The sequence below is a fragment of the Hemicordylus capensis genome, chromosome 2, assembly GCF_027244095.1.
Source record: "Hemicordylus capensis ecotype Gifberg chromosome 2, rHemCap1.1.pri, whole genome shotgun sequence".
Classification (NCBI taxonomy): domain Eukaryota; kingdom Metazoa; phylum Chordata; class Lepidosauria; order Squamata; family Cordylidae; genus Hemicordylus; species Hemicordylus capensis.
Window position 1 is genome coordinate 343,085,929 of NC_069658.1, and position 19,376 is coordinate 343,105,304.

The 19,376-nt window shown below is 44.4% G+C and overlaps 1 protein-coding gene across 5 annotated transcripts in view; it reads left to right on the top strand.

The window, feature by feature from the left end:
• Positions 1-19,376, top strand: part of RNF130 (ring finger protein 130) — an 88,092-nt gene that overhangs the window by 43,276 nt on the left and 25,440 nt on the right. For all 5 annotated transcript variants that reach the window (XM_053298507.1, XM_053298508.1, XM_053298509.1 and 2 more), the window contains exons 5-7: positions 1,572-1,654; positions 16,669-16,765; positions 18,758-18,962. In XM_053298507.1, the coding sequence (XP_053154482.1) occupies positions 1,572-1,654; positions 16,669-16,765; positions 18,758-18,962 (385 nt within the window). The remainder of the gene's footprint in view (positions 1-1,571; positions 1,655-16,668; positions 16,766-18,757; positions 18,963-19,376) is intronic.

A 19,376-nucleotide genomic window follows, 5' to 3' on the forward strand; every position in this document is an offset into this window, starting at 1 on the left:
TTAAATCTCTTAATAAATAAAATAAATAAATAAACCACGAAAAATTTGAAACAGGTCTGTAATTAGCTAACTCTGAGGGATCCAATGTGGGTTTCTTCAAAAGTGGTCTAATAATAGCCTCAAGAGAAAGAGGCATCCTGCCCTTCCTCAGAGAAGCATTTATAATAATTACCAGATGAGATCAGCCAAGTTGGACAAGGGTCAAGAGAACAGGTTGTAGGATGCACAGTCCTAAGCAGTTTGTCCACTTTCTCAGGAGTCACAAACTGAAAATGATCCAATCTAATCCCATAAGGATTGTTGCTGGACACCTCCACAGTAGACTCTGCAGTAACTGTGGAATCCAGCTCAGCCCAAATCTGAGAGATTTAATGACGCAAAAAAGTCATTAAAAATGTCACAGCAAGTGACCGATGGTTCCAAGTTTAAATTCAAGAGGAAGGGGTACATACTAGCCCCCTCACAACCCTAGACCACTCAGCTGGGTGTGAATTTGCCGAAGCAATGCAGGCAGAAAAGAACCACTTCTTTGCCACCAGCAGTGCCAGAGCATAGATCTTCAAATGTGCTCTGTGTTGTGCCCGATCAGACTTGTGCCGAGTCTTCCTCCATTTGCACTTTAGACATCTACCTCACCGTTTCAGTTCCCGTAGTTCATCTGAATACCACGGGGCTGTCTTTAAAGCAGGTTGGAGAGGATGCTAAGGAGCAATTGTGTCTACCACTCTAGTGAGTTCATTATTCCATGTTTGCACCAGAGTATCAACAGAATCACTAGCAGAGCCAACCCTAAACCCTTCCAAGGCTTCTTGGAATCCTATTGGATCCAATAACCTCCTTGGGTGCACCAGTCTAATAGGTCCTTCACTGCTACAGAGGTGGTTTGTGGCTGTAAGTTCCAGATGGTGATCAGTCCATGACAGTGGGAAGGTGGCAGGATTTATGCTCCACAATTTTACAAATAATGGCATTCTTGATGGTTTGTCCCATCTTTTTACAAATAATGGTATTCAAGATAGCTTATAAAGTATTATAAAACCACTTAATTAAAAAAGAGAGAGAGAAAGCTGACAAATGTTCATAGTTCTCAGACAGTCCTGCAGCTGCCATAGCTGCTGCCTGTTGTTAATGATACTGATAATGCATATATCAAAATATGCGTATGATATCAAAATATGCATATGATAATAAAGATTTAATTTATTTTTTTTAACTCCTTTTTGAAATAATGTTTTGTGTCCAAAGTTTATTTGAACATGAAAAGGGGCAACATAACTCTCTCAGCTAGCATTCTGTCCCATGTATGGCTTGGTTACTTTGTTTATCTTCAGTTTGTGGGAAACATTATGAATGTTGTTGCTGCTGCTGCTGCTGTTGTTCCTTCTATGTACATGGCATTTTACAAGGAATGAGAGGTCACACCCCCTGCTCTGAGGGGTACTTGTGATTACTTGATGTGAAAAATGTGTGAGCCATGTTTTCCTCCTGCATTTCACAGCTGCCTTATGGGCACTACTGTCTTTTCCAGATATTCAGTACTAGTTTTTGAATTTTCGCTCTGTTCATTTTAGGAAACAGACCCAGACTTTGATCATTGTGCTGTCTGCATTGAAAGTTACAAACAGAATGACGTGGTCCGTATACTCCCATGCAAGTAAGCAAACAGTTCTTCTTCTCTTTTTGGAGAATGTTTATCCTTGAAAATAACTGTCCGGTGTATACACTTTTTGTCAAACACTTGACTTCATTTTAACAAAATGTACATGTATATGCATTTTAGGTAGGGATTTGCTGAAACATGATTTGGCTGTCCAAATTTGAGGACTTACATAGCCCCTTTAAAGGGGAAGAGAGCAGGTCCATACCTACTACTAATCCGCTCACCACCATTGCTGCCATTCCAGCGCTTCCCCCAGCTATACCTGCACGCTGGCGGGGCATCTTCCAGCTGCCCCTGCATGGTGCCGGCACACACATGGCCTCTGCACATGCATGGCAGTTGCTGATCTGCATGCACAGAAGCCATGTGCGTGCCAACACCACACAGGGGCAGCTGGGAGATGCCCCGCCAGCATGCATTCATAGTGGGAGGGAGTGCCGGGATGCTAGCAATGGTGGCGAGCAGAGGAGGAGCAGGTATAGACCTGCTCTCCTCCACTTTAAAGAGGCTATGTAATCCCTCAAATTTAAAGGGAGGTGCCTGCAATTTGGACAACTAAATCGCTTTTCAGCACATCCCTAATTTTAGGTGTTCAGTGCTCACACAATTTTGCAGAAAATGCTCTATTTCCATCAGGGTGTGGTTATAAACGGGAAATAATAATAATAATAAGATTGTCAACTATGTTGGCTATATCAGGAACAGAAAGCACCAGAAGTTTTAAGAGTTGTTTCTTAACTTTCTGAAACTGTAATTGAAGGCTTGCTGTGAATTGAGATAGTTGAATATTCTATAGTAACACTTGAAGAACAGATACCACCTCTGGACCCCCTTAACTTAAAGATGCATACTCAAGTTTGCTGTAATATAGAATGTTTTATTCTGTTACTGCAATCAGGGTTGCGTGAGCCTGTTTCTGCTCTTATTTAGGTGAATACTGATGCGTAAGAAGAGGCAGCTCTAATCTGCTTTGAAATTGTGAATACAGAGCCAAAGAATAGTACTTACTGCAGATTTGACTACCTTGGAGTTAAAAGATTTTTACTTTCTGTGGTATTAATTGGATAACTAAATATTGTAAAGTTAATCTTTACCTTTTGTGTCATAAATTTCTGTTTATAAAGCTGTTACCTAGTGGTATTTTAATAGAGAAATCTATTTAACTCTGCATTTCTCTCTGAATATGGGAATTATTTAATAATTTCTTAATAAGCTTCAGCAATGCTCAGCCGTGAAGCTCAATGTATGACTTTGGGCCAATCATTCACTGTCTCTCAGCTTACCTCAGTGAGTTGTTAGAATCATTTTGGGATTTTGACACCTTGGGGAGATAGAGGTGCTAATTACTTAACAACGCTGCATTTTTCTAAATTTTCGGGTTTCAGGGTTTCATTTGCTCAGCAGTTTAACGTGTTGCCCTCTTCTCTTTTGGAATGGAGGTTTGCTTAAGATCATCCTGTTACAGTTTTTTGCCCTTGTGGTGCTGGCCTCCTGGAAACTGCCACCCATGTTTTGCTATATTGCTCTTCGTATCAGGATGCCAGAGAAGAACTTATTTGCCCTTTGTTACTCAGATTTCCTGGAAGGTGTGAGCTCTTTTATACATATTACTGGCTCACGGATTCAAGCTCCAAGACTACAAAAATTGTAGCTAAATTTTTCTACATTGCCATTAGGTTAAGGTCCCTATTAAGCGCTTAATTGCGAGAGCTGTTTATTGTTTTTAAGTAATTTATTATGAGTGATTGTATTCTGTTTATTGTGTTTTAGTATTGTTTATTGAGCGTTGTATTAGACATATTTGTTATTCCTATTTCTGTTGGCCAATGGCCATAATAAAATTGATGATGAGTTGTTAGAATAAGCCTGTGTATGCCACCCTAAGCTCTTTGGAAGTAGGTCCCTGCTAACTGGACAAAGAGGCACCTTTTAAAAGTGGTGATTATTTTTATTTAGCAGAGGGAGAGCCACTGGCCCTATCCAGCCCCAGCACAGCATCCCTCCAGTGGCTATTGCTGGTATCTGCCTTATGTTTCTTTTTAGACTGTGAGCCCTTGGGAGCAGGGAGCCATCTTATTTATTTATTATTATTTCTCTATGTAAACCGCTTTGGAAACTTTTGTTGAAAAGCAGTATATAAATATTTGTAGTAGTAGGTCAAGATATAAATGTGACTAGTGTAGTAAATAACTCTGTGACTAAAGTATACTGGAAGAGTAGTGATCTAAACTGTAGTATTGGTCATAAAACCCAAACTGTCTGTCCGTCCAAATTGTCTGTCCGAACCATCTGAAATTTGGCAGGAGTAACTAGGTGACAGTTACTCTCATGTTTCTAAATTTCTTGCATATTCATTGAGAAATGACAAAAATATTCTTGGATTTAGTAGAGGAAAAAGCAGCAAAAATACAAAGGCTACTAGTTGCATGTGAAGATCATATTATTGTTCCCGTGTCATCTGTGGGTTTTTTAAAAAATATAATATTTCTATGCAGCCTGATATGTACATTTCTAGGCAGTGTTCAAAATTTAAAATATTTAAAAGTTACAGATTAAAATACATGACAATAAAACCATAGAATAAAATCGCTATTAAAACAAGTTTTTTAAAATTATTAAAATTCCTTCTAATTAAAAGCCTGTGAAAACAGGAGAGTCTTGAGGTTCTTCCTGAAAACAGAGAAGGAGATGCTCTTATTTCAGTAGAGAGCATAGTCCAAAGCCCTGGAGCAGCCACAGAGAAAGCTCGATCATGGGTCATCACCAAATGAACCGGTGGTATCCCTAACTGGACCTCTTCAGAAGATTGTAACAGGTGGCAGGGTTTATGACAAAGGAGGCACTCTCTTAAATAGCCTGGACCTAAGCTGTTAAAGGCTTTATAGATAAGAACCAGCACTTTGTATTTCACCCAGAAACATATTGGCATCCAATGCAATTCTTTCAAAACCGGTGTTATGTGGTCCCTTCTTGTTGTTTCAGAGAACAATCTGGCTGCCTCATTCTGTACCAGTTGTAGTTTCTGGACTATGTGCAAATGCAGCCCCACATAGAGTGCATTACAGTAGTCAAGCCTGGAGGTTACCAGCCTCTAGAAATGAATGTAGCTGACATATCAGCCAAAGCTGATAAAAAGTGCTCCTGGCCACCGCCTCAGCCTGAGAAACTAGGGAGAGCTTTGGGTCCAGGACCATTCCCAAGCTACATACCTGCTAATGCTTTTGGAATGCTGGTTGTGAATGGCCAGTGTTTCTCTAAATGTTAGAGTTTCTCCAGAGTAAATATAAAAGCAACATTTGAGAAGGATCAGACCTCTGGTTGTTACCTCAGCTTTTTGTGACAACAAAAACCTGGCCATTTAAACACACATGCACCCTTTGCAATGCTGCTTTCCACCTCCGCGTCTGAGCGGTGGGGTGGTGGGCGGGGTTGTGCGCCCGGCCTGAGAAGCAGGCACGGCAGCACCATCTTGGCCCCCTCCATGTGGCCAGGGCCTGGCCAATCAGGAGAGGGGGCCGGGGGAAGGAGCTAGCCCAGCAGCCTCCTCACAGGCAGTCTCTCTGCTGCCGGGATGCGCGATGGCGGAGGCAGGGGTCAGGCTTTTAAGCCCGCCTGCCAGTAGCCGCGCCCAGTCACAAAGCGGGCAGGCGAGCAGGCTGACTCTGCCTTCGGCTTGGCTGGCAGCGCTGTTGGGCGTGCGGCTAGGCCCGACGCAGCCAACGGACCTCCACTGACGCTGCGGCGGTCATAGGTGGGGGTCAGGCTTTTAAGCCCACCCACCTGTAGCTGCGAGTGGTCCTGAGGCGGTGGCAGCCTCGGACTGCGGTTTATCAAGCAGTGCTGGCGGGCACGCGGCTAGGCCTAACATGGCCCCCACGTGGGACGTGGCGGGAGCAGCTGGCCGGGTTCCCAGCCCAGATTTGTTGTGGGGGGTGGTTGGTGACCAGGCAGGACCAGCTGGCCAGGTTCCCGGCCCAGGTTTGTTGGGGGTGGTTGGTGACCAGGTAGGCGCCAGGCGGGCTGTTAAGATCAGCCTGCGGCAGCACAGCACTAGTCCTACCAAGGTGGGCCCACTGTACAGCTCCCTACCACCACCACTCAACAAGATGGCGGCTACCTGAGGAAGCCTCGCTGGTGCCAAGGGGTTGCAGTGATCTACTCCCCCCCCCAATCCCAATCAGAAGTGGCTGCGGAAGACTGACCGGGCACGTTTTTACTCATAATACCCATTTTTCGTTTGTTGTTGTTATAGCACCTGTTAATAAATTTCCCCAATTTTTGTGCAGCTTGGCCAGACGCGGCCTCCGGATCTCTCATGGCGCAAGGCGCCCAGGGGCAGGGGGCACACTGTTAAGCCCAACCACCCATAGCAGCGAGCGGCCACAGGGCAGGCGAGCAGGCCGCAGCAGCTGGCCCGTGTTCTACCCCGGCCCAGGTATGTGCTCAGGGCAGTTTGGGATGGCCAGGCAGGCAGGAAGTTAATCTCAGCGTGCGGCCCGCCGATCCCCGCAGCGGCTACCAAGTAAAATAGATTAATAAACAGGTTTGAGGCCCCGTTGGCTGGCTTTCTGGCTGAGTGGCTGGACCTGCGACGCTGCCCCGAGAGAGCAGCTGTTGCTGCCCTTCTGTCCCCTGGTCCTCCCTCTCGTAGCAGCACAGTGGGGCGAACTTGGGGGCAGCGGTGGGCGTCCTAGGGAGATCATGCAAACCAGAGAAAGAAGTAGCGGCTTCCTGGCTCTCACTAGCTACCTCTAACTGGATAGGTGGCGGGGAAGACAGGGCCCCGTGGCACCTCCGAGAGAGAGAGAGAGTATGTGTGTTTGTGTGTGTGAGCCACTGAGTTACTAGCATGTACTGGAGCCAATGTGCACTGCCCAGAGGAAGAGTGCAGGCGGTCGTGATGAAGAAGTGGTATTTTGCTCACTTCCTCAGTGGGGAGTACTGGGCAAGTGGCATGCTCCAAGGGGTCGCCACTGCTGCTGCTTTTAGTTGCTCCCGATTGCTTGTCTGCAAGCAACTGGAAGGAAGCCGTAGCTTAGATGGTTGATTGCCCTTCCGCTCACTCTCCTAGTATGCAGTGGAGAGGATTGGCCTTGCTGGACCGGAACCCCACTTTTGTGGTGGCCAGAGGGAGAGCATAGGCAAGCAAGAAGAGAAGGTGGGATCTCCTTCAAGAGTATCTCCTGTAGGCTTATAACCAAATAATTGGCCTATGAGATCTGCTTAAACTCTCTTTTCACCTTCTCTGGGGTCTTATTTGTTTACTTACATAATTATGTCCTCAGTCTTTGTAAGAGGATGCTTTGTCACCTTAAGTGGCACAGCAGGGAAATGCTTCCCTAACAAGCAGAAGATTGCCGGTTCAAATCCCTGCTGGTACTATATCGGGCAGCAGCGATATAGGAAGATGCTGAAAGGCATCATCTCATACTGTGGCAGGAGATGGCAATGGTAAACCTCTCCTGTATTCTACCAAAGAAAACCACAGGGCTCTGTAGGTGCCGGTTGCCAGAACCTGAGGGGTATACTCATGGGTCAAATGGGCCGTAACCCAAAATTTGGCTTTTAAAAAAAGCCAATCTGGCAACTGTAGCAGGATTTGAAAATGACTTGAAGGCACGCTTTACCTTTCCTCATCCTCTTTTGATATGACATCCTTTACCCTACAAAAAATGGCTTCCTGCTTCCTATTGCTTTTTTTGAGAAGTGGTATCCATAGTACCACTCTTTAACTACCCTGCCCTTCCAGAGCAATTGAGGAGGAGAGCTGCTCTTGTGGTAGCAAACATGACTTGTCCCCGTAGATAAGCAGGGTCTGCCCTGGTTGCATATGAATGGGAGACTAGAAGTATGGGCACTGTAAGATATTCCCCTCGGGATGGAGCTGCTATGGAAAGAGCAAGTAGGTTCCCAGTTCCCTCCCTGGCAGCATCTACAAGATAGGACAAGATTTTTGGTGCCATTATTTACTCTGGCTAAGTACCATCTCTTTCCAGTTGCCCCCCCTCCTGAATCAGTATGTGCAGCTATCCTTTATTGTTTATTTCAACTCAGCTGACATAATTCTACATGCAAAAAAATAGGGGGGAACACATTAATTTAAATATCCTGGTTATGGAGGGTGGGGTGGATATGGCTGTTAAAGAAATCAGAGATGACTGGGGGAACTCTCCAGAACCATCAGGCAGTGAGACTTTTATGACCTGACTGGCTCCCTCTTCCCTCACTGTCCTGCCATGCCTCCAGGTCTTGGCTGTACCTGCAATTGTGTTGCGGTCAGAGGCAGCTCAAAGAGGCTGCTCAAATTAAGCCCTGCAGGATTCAAGGATCAATTTTCCTGAGCACATGGTTGTTGGGGGAAGAAACTCAAGTATGTAGTATACTGCTCTGGGCTCCTTGGAGGAAGAGCGGGGATATAAATGTGGATGGATGGATGGATGGATAGATAGATAGATAGATAGATAGATAGATAGATAGATAGATAGATAGATAGATAGAACAAGATAAAATAAACTACTAATAATAAAAGAGCTAACAGCCATACCTGAATAATTGATAAATCACTGTTGGACCACATCCATAGTAGTGGATTGCCTATCTGAGGGATGCTGGACTGCAGCACCTTTCTTGCAATTTAGTCCTGGCATCAGTTAAATGTACCCAGACTGGGACCTGAGTTCAAGTCCCCATTCAGCCATGGTTCTTACTGGGTGACTGTGGGCCAGTCATTTTCTAACCGGCTCCACAGGACTGTTGTGTGGCTTGCCACTTGGCTGGGCAGGGTCTGCCCTGGTTGCATGCGAATGGGGGACTTGATGGGTGAGACCCGAGTTCAAATCCCCATTCAGCCACAATTCTTGCTGGGTGACTCCTGTCCAGACACTTCTCTCGCGGCCTGACCTGCCCCATGGGGTTGTTGGGAGGAGGAACCTAGTTGTGTGGTGCATGGCTTTGGGCTCCCAGGTGAAAGGGCAGGATACAACAGGTTAAGGTGATAATAAATGAGTAAGTATTGAGGAGTAACAATAATTCAATAGAAGGCAGTTGCACAGGTTTAATATTTTTCAGATCCCCACACTATGGGCTCGACCTTCCCTTGCCAGGCAGCGAGCCTAGAGGGCAGTGTGACCCTCCAGTGGCATACCCCCTGCCCAATGCCATTTAGTTCTAGACCCTCGGGGTCTGCCACGGTCACTTGCTTGACAACTGACCTGGGACGCTGGCCTCAGCTGTAGGTTTCACAACGTTGTGGGGTGTTGAGCACAGATGGTTCTGGGACGCAGGTCTCAGCAGTGCGGTGGAGAACGCCAGTTGGGCTGGGATGCGGGTCTCTCCCATGGCTTGGAACACAGCGATGTGGCACGGAACACTGATTGGCCTGGGACACGGGTCCCAGCAAGGAACACTGATTGGCATCATGGAACACTGATCAGCCTGGGACACGGGTTCCAGCGATGTGGCGTGGAACACTGAATGGCCTGGGACGCTGATCTTGGCTATGTGGCGTGAAACGCTTATTGGCCTGGGACACGGGGCTCAAGGCGCTGCAGCATGCTGTGCAGTGCCTGGGAGCAGTATACTCTTCTCCACCCCGCTTTTTTGCAGCGGCCTTGTCACAAGTGGCCTGCGCTGCCTTGTTCTGAGTGGCCCTTGGCACTTCTCCACCCCCCTTTTTTCAGCGGCCTTGTCACGAGTAGCCCATGCTGCCTTGTTCTGAGCAACCATTGGCACTGCAGCATGCCATGCACCCCTTGGGATTGGTGTGCTCTTCCTCTTGTGGTGGGAAGCCTCTATGGCCTGGGACGAGGGGCTCAAGGCGCTGCAGTGTGCCATTCAGTGCCCAGGAGCGGTACGCTCTTTTCTCCCCCTCCCTGTAGATTTGCCTTGTGTGGCCTTGCTGTCACCAGCCCGTGCGGCCTTTGTTCGGAGCTGCCCTTGATGCTGCAGCATGCCACGCACCCCTTGGGCATGGTATGCTCTTCCCCCCGCAGTAGGGGAGCCTCTGTGGAAGGCCTTAGTTATTACAAAAATTGTAGCAAAAATTTTTTATATTGCCATTAGGTTAAGGTCTCAATTAAGTGCTTAACTGTGGGAGCTGTTTATACCTTTTAAACTAATTTTTAATGAATGACTGTATTTTGTTTTATTGTGTTTTAGTATTGTTGTATTGGATATGTTTGTTATTTCTATTTCTGCTGGCCAATGGCTGTAATAAAATTGATGATGATGGAATGCCTTAGTTAATGCTTCAATAGGGCACATACGAAAGTAAATAAGGCGGTTGGGTGAGCGATCACTGCCTTAGGGGGGACAGTAATACAGCACCCTGACATACGAGTGCAGGATGCGACCCTGTACAGAGGGGACGGAGTGCATCTCTCTGACCAGGGGAACGAGGTGTTCCTCTGGGACGTGCAACGCGGTCTTCAGGAGGTACTAGCAGGGTGGGGAAAGCGGGGCTAAACAGAGGTTTGCCCCACTTCTGTGGCAGGAGAGTGCTGGTGTTGGGTAGGTAGATTCAGGGATCGGTGTTTGGCTGGAGGGCCAGTTAGGTGAGGGGGGGGTCAAGGAACAGCCTTTCAGGGCTTTGATGGCCCATAAGGTTGGGAATGGCCCCCACTAGGGGATGGGCACGACTCACTGGCTCAGAGCTTTGACGGCTTGGTTTGGGGGAGTGTCGGACCACCACCCCCTCGGAGGGGTGGAGCCCCGCGGTGAGGAGGTCAGGACTTGGAGTCTGACCAAATCAGGACCAGGCCATTCGCCCTGGTGGGGTGTGCCCTTAACTAGGAAGGACCACCACGTGAGAGGAGTACCCACACTCTGGTTAATTGGGACCCCGTTGCAAGTGTCATTACCTCTGTACTATAATAAAAGTGGCCCTTATTTACTCCAGCTAAGCATGTTCCTGTCTTCATTGGGGGCCTGGGGGTGCAAATGATGCATTGGACCTGTATTTTACTATTGAGCTTGGTTTTTTGTATTGGAGTTCAAAAAGTGAGTGAATTGGCCCTTGGAGACCGTATATTATCTCCCCATCCACCGTGCCTTTATAGATTTGTTTGAGCCCTCAAGTGGTTTCTCAGTCTGATCTCTCAGTTCATCATATGAATTTCCTTTCTACTGTTGTTTTCTGATCTTCCTTAAATCTTTGGCTTGCAATGAAAAACCAATGAAAGGATTAGTTTCCTTTGAGAGCCCAGGCATTTCTACATTTTTGGTAGGGATCTGTCCCACAAAGCAGGTATAAAATACACTGGGCATCAGAGGTGGGGGAAAGCCCAGATACCCAAAACTGCGAAGCAGAAAAAGATGGCTAGCTGAAAATGCTCTGAAACACTGTATACAAATATAAAAAAGATGCTCTTTCAAAAAGTAAACATACATATTTCTTGTGAAGCCACTTACAAAAAGTCACAAATTCACAAAAAGATAGTAAAGATGAGTCCAGTTTCAACTATGCCTGCATACATGGTTTCCAAATCTGTTCATGAATAACTAAGTCTTTATTTGTGAATAGAATGCCTGTCCTGCACTTGTTTTGGCAGTAGCCTTATTCATGAATCTCTATACAATGACAATCAATAATTGTGTGTGTGTGTGTTTGAATACAGCATCTTTTTAAATATTTGTCTACTTTGTTACTGACTTTCATTGACTCCCCACCACCAATCTAGAATGCTTCAGTTAAAACTGCACAATTGGTAAGAGTTGTAAATGTTGGTATAGCTCCAATCTCATTCTAAGCTTATAATGCATTTAGAGTGTGTGTATGGTTCATAAATTCCTTGTCTAATGAGATTGTAATTTTGTTGGTCTATTTTCGTGTTATGCCATTTAAAAGATGTCTTATGTCATCCTATACATTCAAAGAGCTTTATTAATCTCCATAGTAATGACCTCTTCTCTAAACAAGGTGGCCTTTCTGGATGCTTGCTGTAATCAAGAAAGCATCCAGAAAGATGGTTATAGGTTTTGTTGTGTTTTTTAAAATTGCATTACACATGTCCCTTAAGTTGCGATATTACTATAGCCTTCTCAATTTTATGCTGCATTTGTCCCCTGTAATTAAGCGATAAAAAGACATCTGTAAGCCAAACACCCTTGTGCAAACACACTGTTAGACTATTAGCCACTGGTTTTTATTCATCCAGCTTACTACTTAAGTAAGCTATAGTTTATTGTACACTGAGTTTTCAAATAATAAGAAACATACAGTTGTCTTTGGCACTGAAAATGGCATTTTAACCAGTTATTAGAATTGTAATATTCTGTTGAGAGTTTTAGCAGGATACTTCTAGCAGTGATTGCTAAGAAGCTGTTTTGGTAGCTGTACTGCAAGCAGAGCTCTGTATATTCTGCAGCAGGCTGGAACTAAATTCTGTGGCATGACTCCATGTTTTGAATAGACGTTTATGCATGAATTTTATGACAAAGTAGAACTTCTGTGGTAACATTCACTAGTAGTAAACATACAAGTAGTAAAGATACTAGTAAGATACTAGTTCATAGTATACTTCAGGATTATCCTGCTCACTAAAAGGAGTTTAACTGCAAGAAAATAAGAGAAATGGAGAAACACAATATTTGGAATGGAATAGTCCCACACAACCCAGCTGCACTATGTTTAGAATAATTTGGAGTTTTATAACCTAATGCAATATTTGCACTTCACAAGTAACCTTTGACAGTACAAATTTCAGTTGCTGGTACTTGAGAATGTGGATGGTATACATGGATCTATTCTTGCCCAAAGTGTCTGCTTGATTGTTGTCCATATCTGCTTCTTTTAGCTAGTTGGCAGAAGCCCAGCTTAATGATTCTTAATTTCTGAGGGAGGAGGGGTGACATGCCATCAGGTTTGAAGGAGGTAGTAGCGAGACCTCTTGCAAAGAAACTTATGTAGGCAATTAGAACCAGTGTCACACCCTAAACAGAGTGTTCAGGGGAGAGTGGCCAGACAATTAAAAGTGTTTCTGACTGAGGCTGATCATCTAGATTAATTTCAGTCTGGTTTTAGGCCTCATTTGATGACTGAGACTGCTTTGGTTGCTCTGAGTGACAAGCTTTGCCAAAGTTAGGCATGGGGATTGTGATCCTATCAATTACCTCGGACCTCTGAGGCTTCTGATACTATCAGCCATGGTATTCATTTGGGCTGATGTTATATTGAGGGATGTTGTATTACATTCACTTACTGCATTTATATACTGCCTTTTTGCCAAGGCAGTTTACAATTTAAAAATGCCAAATTGGCAACAAAATGTTATGAAAGATAAAGCAGACTCTGCTTGGGCCTTTTGGTCCCTTCTAAGGAGCTTCCGGGCCTGGCCTCTCTTTTTCTGGTTCCTATTCTACCTCACTGGGAGGCTTCAAAAGATGGTGATGCAGGACTGTTGTTCTTCCTAGTGAGAGTTTATATGGAATCCTGAAGGGATCTATGTCCACTGTGCTTTTCAACATCTGCGTGAAACTCCTGAGGAAGACCATTCACTGTGTATATTTGGATGGTCATCAAAGTTCACATGTCACCCAACTGTTTCTCCTTTCCATCAGACTTGCATGTTATGGTTTTTACCCTGACAGACTGAGGTCAGTGAAGATGGGGATGAATAAACTGAAGCTCAATCCAAGAAAGTTGATCTGTTTTTAAGTGTGCCTTGGGAACCTCTTTATTCTGATTAGCTTCTGATCACTGAATATGCCAGCTGCAATTCTGCTTTTGCTTACTTCTGCTGTTTGAAATTAATTGATTCGTGTATTGACTTGGCTATTTTTTAATTTTGATTATACTCTTACTTTGAGGATATGTTGTAGAAAAACAGGTTAAATGTCTCCTCAACAAAAATATACCTCAAGTCCTCACAATTCCTCTTTGTGAATTCTGTACATTGACATATATGGGAACTGCACCTGTGCAGAGCCTTGATAACTTTCCAGAGCTGAGCTACACCTCAAGAGTTTTGGCCCTTATGGAGTGAAAGTACATGCCTGAGTAGGTGTGGCCCATGCCGCCTCCTCTCTCAGTTCTTTGACCACCACAACCACAGCCAAACACTACAGCAAACCTCTTGCAAACACATTCTCTTGGAGTCAAATAATTTCTGCCTACCATTGCTATGCACACAATTGAGCCCAGTTCTCTGATTTTGTTCTTTCTCATGACACTGATACAGCCTTGTTTTCAATATTTCTGATCCTGTCCTACCTCCTCTAACTGAATGAATCAGGATGGCCATTCTTCCCTCTACGTTCACTTTGCTGTCATCCAGTGTTCCCTCTAACAGGGATTCCCAGATGTTGTTGACTACAACTCCCATAATCGTCAAGCAAAGGCTATTGCAGCTGGGGATGCTGGGAGTTGTAGTTAACAACATGTGAGAATCCCTGTTAGAGGGAACACTGCTGCCATCTCTACATTCCATTGACCATTGTCTTCTGGTTGCCTCTTTCTTTATCTCCCTTGTCAAGCATAATTTCAAGTGCTTATTTCATCTCTGCCCACTATGACCCCTTGTTATGGCCTGTCCTTATCTGCTCACCATGGACCTGTCCCATGAGGGGCTGTTGAACCAGCTTTGACTAAAGAGTTATTAGGCCTGATTGGCTTCGTTTCTTTTTAAACGCCCCTTATAATTTATTCCTGAGCTGCTCATTCAGCCTTCCTCAACAGTATGTTGGACTTTGCAACTCCCATAATTTCTGACTATTGGCCACTGTGGGTGGGGATTATGCAGTTGTAGTCCAGAAACAGGTATAGAGCTGAAATTGTGCAGCCTGGATTTAGTTGTGCCTAGTTTTCCACTAGGAGTATAGAAATGCCATCTCTAGGAGCAGCTACCAAGATAATTTAACCCTGATCTTTCTTTCCCATGGAGCAAATTAGAATTGTAGTAATTGTTTTAATACAGATGTAACATGGGGTGTTGCTGCTTGTAATAGAACCAGGATCCTTTTATTGGAATGGATGGTTATTGCCTGACTGGTTTGGTGTGCAGTCCATAGAGTCACCAACTTGCAAGCATTCAAATGTGCAGCAACTCTATCCAAATTTCTATGTGTCCATAGCCCTATGCAGCCATTATGTCCAATACTCATACAGCAAGAGTATAGTCTACACAAAGTATAGTCTACACAGGTACAAATCTATGTGCAGGTACAGTGATTCAGATGTTATGTTGAACCCAGGTGAAGCAGTACACTTCCTATCTGTACTATGCATTTGAGAGGCCTGCACCCGGGTTCATTTTTTAAATCAGGCCTGCTCTACTTAGGCCCCACCCAGCTGTGTTTGGACTACAACTCACATAATACCCAGCCACAGTGGCCAATAGCCAGAGACTATGGGAATTGTAGGCCAACATCTGCAGGTGGGCCAAAGTTGAGTAGCCTTGTTTTAAATGAATGCAGGTACAGTCATTCATACGAAAACATGTAGAAGTGTACAGACATTTGAACACTCATACAACATAATGTCTGAATAGGACTCATCTGTACAAATCATGTTACAGTGTGCTATCTATAGGCTGTTTCTGTAGATTTTATATATGGGGTCAGATAATGAAGTTTTGGAGAATTCTGACAAAATCAAATTAGTTGGCACTTCTGGTAGCACTGATATTTTAATGCTGAATTTTTCTTAAGTCAGTTCATAATACCAATGGTCCAGTGAATGGTCTGGATGCATTTGATGCTGTAGCATTAAAGCTTAGTGAGTGTGGACCTGGTTAAAACCTGAATGGGACACCAATGGGAGCCCTATAAAAGCTGCTCTTGAGTTTTCCAAAGAACCAGGCAAAAGGAAAATAAGCTCTGCCCAGTTGCATTAATAAGCAATTCATTCAGCGTTTGCAAGTGCCTGGAAATCAGGAAGTTCCCCTCAGTCTGTATAAGTAGGGGGGAAGCCTAGGCAGAACACTCTTTCTTCATTCACTCAATTTGTGGCCTGGTTCAATTGGTGCGGCTTTCTTTTGGCTAAGATCCCATGTTGCTAGGGATTACCTGTGTTTCAAGCAACCAGAGTGTTTCCTGGGAATAACAGCAGAGATTGAGCAGACACCCCCATATGATTGCTCCCCTTCCTTTGTGATTGCTTTATTCTACACACTCTGAGGTCCAAATTAGATACTTAAGAAAAACCCTTTGTGTATTAAATGCATGCTTGCTCTTTTTCCTGTTTTTACAGTTAATAATGTATAAATTACACTTGACTGTATAAATATACTTATTTTATTTATACAGTCAAGAATGCAGTCTTTTGCTATCCAGGGATATTTTTATACCAAAAGGAGCATGGAGGAGAGGGAATTTGCCCATTCTCTGTCATACCTCATTGTGCTCAGCTGCTTTATGTAGTCTTCTCACTACCCTGCTCACTTCAGGTTTTGGGGATAGGCTAAAGAACTGGTCAAAAGTAGCAGAAAGTGGTGAGATAAGTCGAGGAGAGGGGTAGTATTTGCTTCCCTTCCCTGCATACTCGTTTTGGTATAAAATGTAGACCCACTCCACCCCCACTTTATGGTGAATGAGGAAAAATATATGTTTAACAAACACTTGGTTGCCTTAAGTGTTTAGTTTGGTCCTCAGTAGTGTGGAATTGCAGTGGAAAGAAGCTACTCCTTCATCCCATGGGGTCTAAGTTGCCCTCAAACCAAAGAACTGACACTTGGAAATGCATTCAGAAGTACTCTCCTCTGCATGGCCTATCCATCTACTGAAACTCCCAATTTCAAGGTCCTCTTTATTCTTCTGTTCTTTTTACTCAGGTCTTTTTTTCTTTTAGAAGAGGAATTGTGTGAAATATGCATTCCGTGTATTCACAGGAGACTCAAATATTATGTCTGTATAAAGGAGGTAGTTAGTGAGTGATACAGAGCTCAACTGAAGATGCATGCCGGTTTATTAGAACTTTCTAAATTAATTGTTAGAAATTCCTAATGTTCATGATTGCAATTTCTTCTGAACTTCTCATGCCTTAGCACTTTATAAGCAGTCATCTTGTTTTTTAGGCATGTTTTCCACAAAACCTGTGTGGATCCATGGCTGAGTGAACACTGTACCTGTCCTATGTGTAAGCTGAACATTTTGAAGGCCCTGGGAATTGTGGTGAGTCAAGGCTTATTTATGCAGCTATGAATGCAGAGTTTTGCTGCCCAAGATTCACAAATTGATAAACTTATCTAAGAAAACATGAAAATTCCAGGGGCCAGCATTCCACACAGCAGAATGTCTGCATTGGGGATCCACCAGGACTGCTGTGGAATGTGAAAGGCAGCCCCAACAGTGTAGTGTGGTGAGGCAGCTGTAGAACTATAAAACCGCTTCTGGGCAGTTGCACAGAGCTACTGAAACAATGGACCTGCGTGACTGCCCAGAAGCAGTTTTAAGTCGTTCTGTAGCTGTCCTGCCATTCTATACTGTTGGGGCTGCCTTTCAAATTTCAAGCACATTATGGGAGAAATTTGCCATTCTTCATTTTCTCAGCCAGAACACACTCAGCCTCTTCTAGAAACGAATATCCTATGTTGCCAGGAGGCAGTTATTGTAACATTTAACAACTTTGTGCTATCAGTGAGAGATACAGTGTCAATAAGCACATTGTAGGCACAACAGGTGCAAAGTCAAAAGATCTTTTTTGTGACCTATGATAGTTAAGTGACTGGCTCTTACGATAATATGGTGTTCCTACAACACACACACACACCCCATTACAGAGCATTACTACTGGAAAAATTAGGTGGTACTGGGATGTGCATGGAACAGGATTTGCGTTACATTCTGAACTCAAAATGGAATGCAAATATCCGGAACGTTCCGTCAGAACAACTGGTTGAGCTGGTTGTTCCAACAGAACCAGCTTGGGATGTTTTGAGTATTCCAAGTGCCCTTTTAGAATCCCAGTGAGGGGCAATGGGAGGTACCTTTTAAAAATCATTACCTGGTTACCGCTTGCATCTGTGAGCCCCCATGAACAGCGGTGCCCCATTCAGCATCTCATGCCAATGCTGTTCCACCTATGGCACTCTTCTAGCCTCTGCACATGCACGGCAGCCATTTGCATGGGAGTGCTGACCATGCAAATGGTGCCACGTGTGTGCAGAGGCCAGAAGAGCTCTGTGGGTAGAGCAGCCTTGGTGAGAAATGCCAGAAGGAGTGCCACTGCCCGTGGGGGCTCACAGGTGCAAGCAGTAACCGGGTTATCATTAATGTTTTTTAAAGGTAATGGTTTTTAAAGGTACCTCCCATCACCTCTCGCCAGGAGTCCAAAAGGGTACTCGGAACATTCTGATTCAGAACGGGGTCATCCCATTCCAAGCTTAAAACAGTCGCTTCATTTGAAGGGGGGTGTCCTGTTTCGAGCCCGTTTTGAGTCAGAACGTTTCTAGCTCGAAACGTTCTGCACCCTAAGGTGGTATTTGCAGCAGTGGCTGGTGAGGTAGAGGAATGTGTAGAAAGAGGCAGCCTCCACTGACAGCAGCCAGGGTGATGAGGTGCCCTAACTTAGGGATCCTCAACGTTGGGCTATGTTAGTGGACTTCAACTCCCATAATCCCAAGCACCAGTGGCCTTTGGTTGGAGATTATGGGAGTTGAAGTCCAATAACATCTGGGGGCCCAATGTTGAGGATCCCTGCCCTAACTGACAGGTGCCGCAAGATGGTGGCAAAGGCATGGGGTCATTGGAATCAGCATTGTGAAGGCACATGGCTCCTAATTTATGTGAGTGTGGTGTGTGGACCTACCTGCAAGAAAATCAGGACTGTATTCAAAGTGTATTTTCCGTCGCACTTTATTATTTTTGGACTGATATGGTCATAGACCTCATAGTCTGAACACTATCACACAGCAAATTATTTGTTTAAAAGATTCAACAATCTGCTTGTGTAGCTGCTGACACTCTTACTGCCACTTGGTTGCTGCTCAGCAACGATGGCTTTTTCCTATGCACCACACTGATTAATAGTCCACCGCTGGTTTCTTGTTTATTCTACATATAGGTTTTTGTAGACACTTTTGCTATTTTACTCAATTTGCTGCATGATTTTGCCAGAAGCCCACAGAAATGAAACATGTTAACATAGCAATATTGTATTTGCAGACAAATGTGCCATGTGCTGACAATATGGCCTTTGACATGGAAAGGCTTGCTAGAGGCCAGCTAGGCAACAGGCGATCTGTACTTGGTGACCTTACCAGTGACAGCTCACTCAGTCTTGAACCTCTGCGTACCTCTGGAATATCACAATTTCCACAGGATGGGGAGCTGACTCCAAGGACAGGAGAGATCAACATTGCTGTAACTAGTAAGTGAAAGTTTGGTTTTAAATTGAGTATCATGCCTGTTCTCTGTTAACAGAAAACCCACATATATGCTAAATATGCTAAATCATTGTAAACTGCTTAGAGAGCTCCGGCTATAAAGCGGTATATAAATGTAAGTGCTATTGCTATTGCTATTGCTATATAATAAATGCTTTAGTGTGTGTGTGTGTGTGTGTGTGTGTGTGTGTGTGTTTTAAAAGGACAGTATGAAGATATTTTGAATAAGATGAAGCCTAAACAGGATCTTCATCAAGTCACTTGAATTGCAAATAGCTTTGGCAGAATCTGGTTCTTAAGATCACTGCCTATCAATTAGCCGAAGAGATCCAGTAAAAGAAGTACATAAGTGGTTAGCAAATAAGAAGCTTAAACTGCTAGTTTAATCCAACTATATT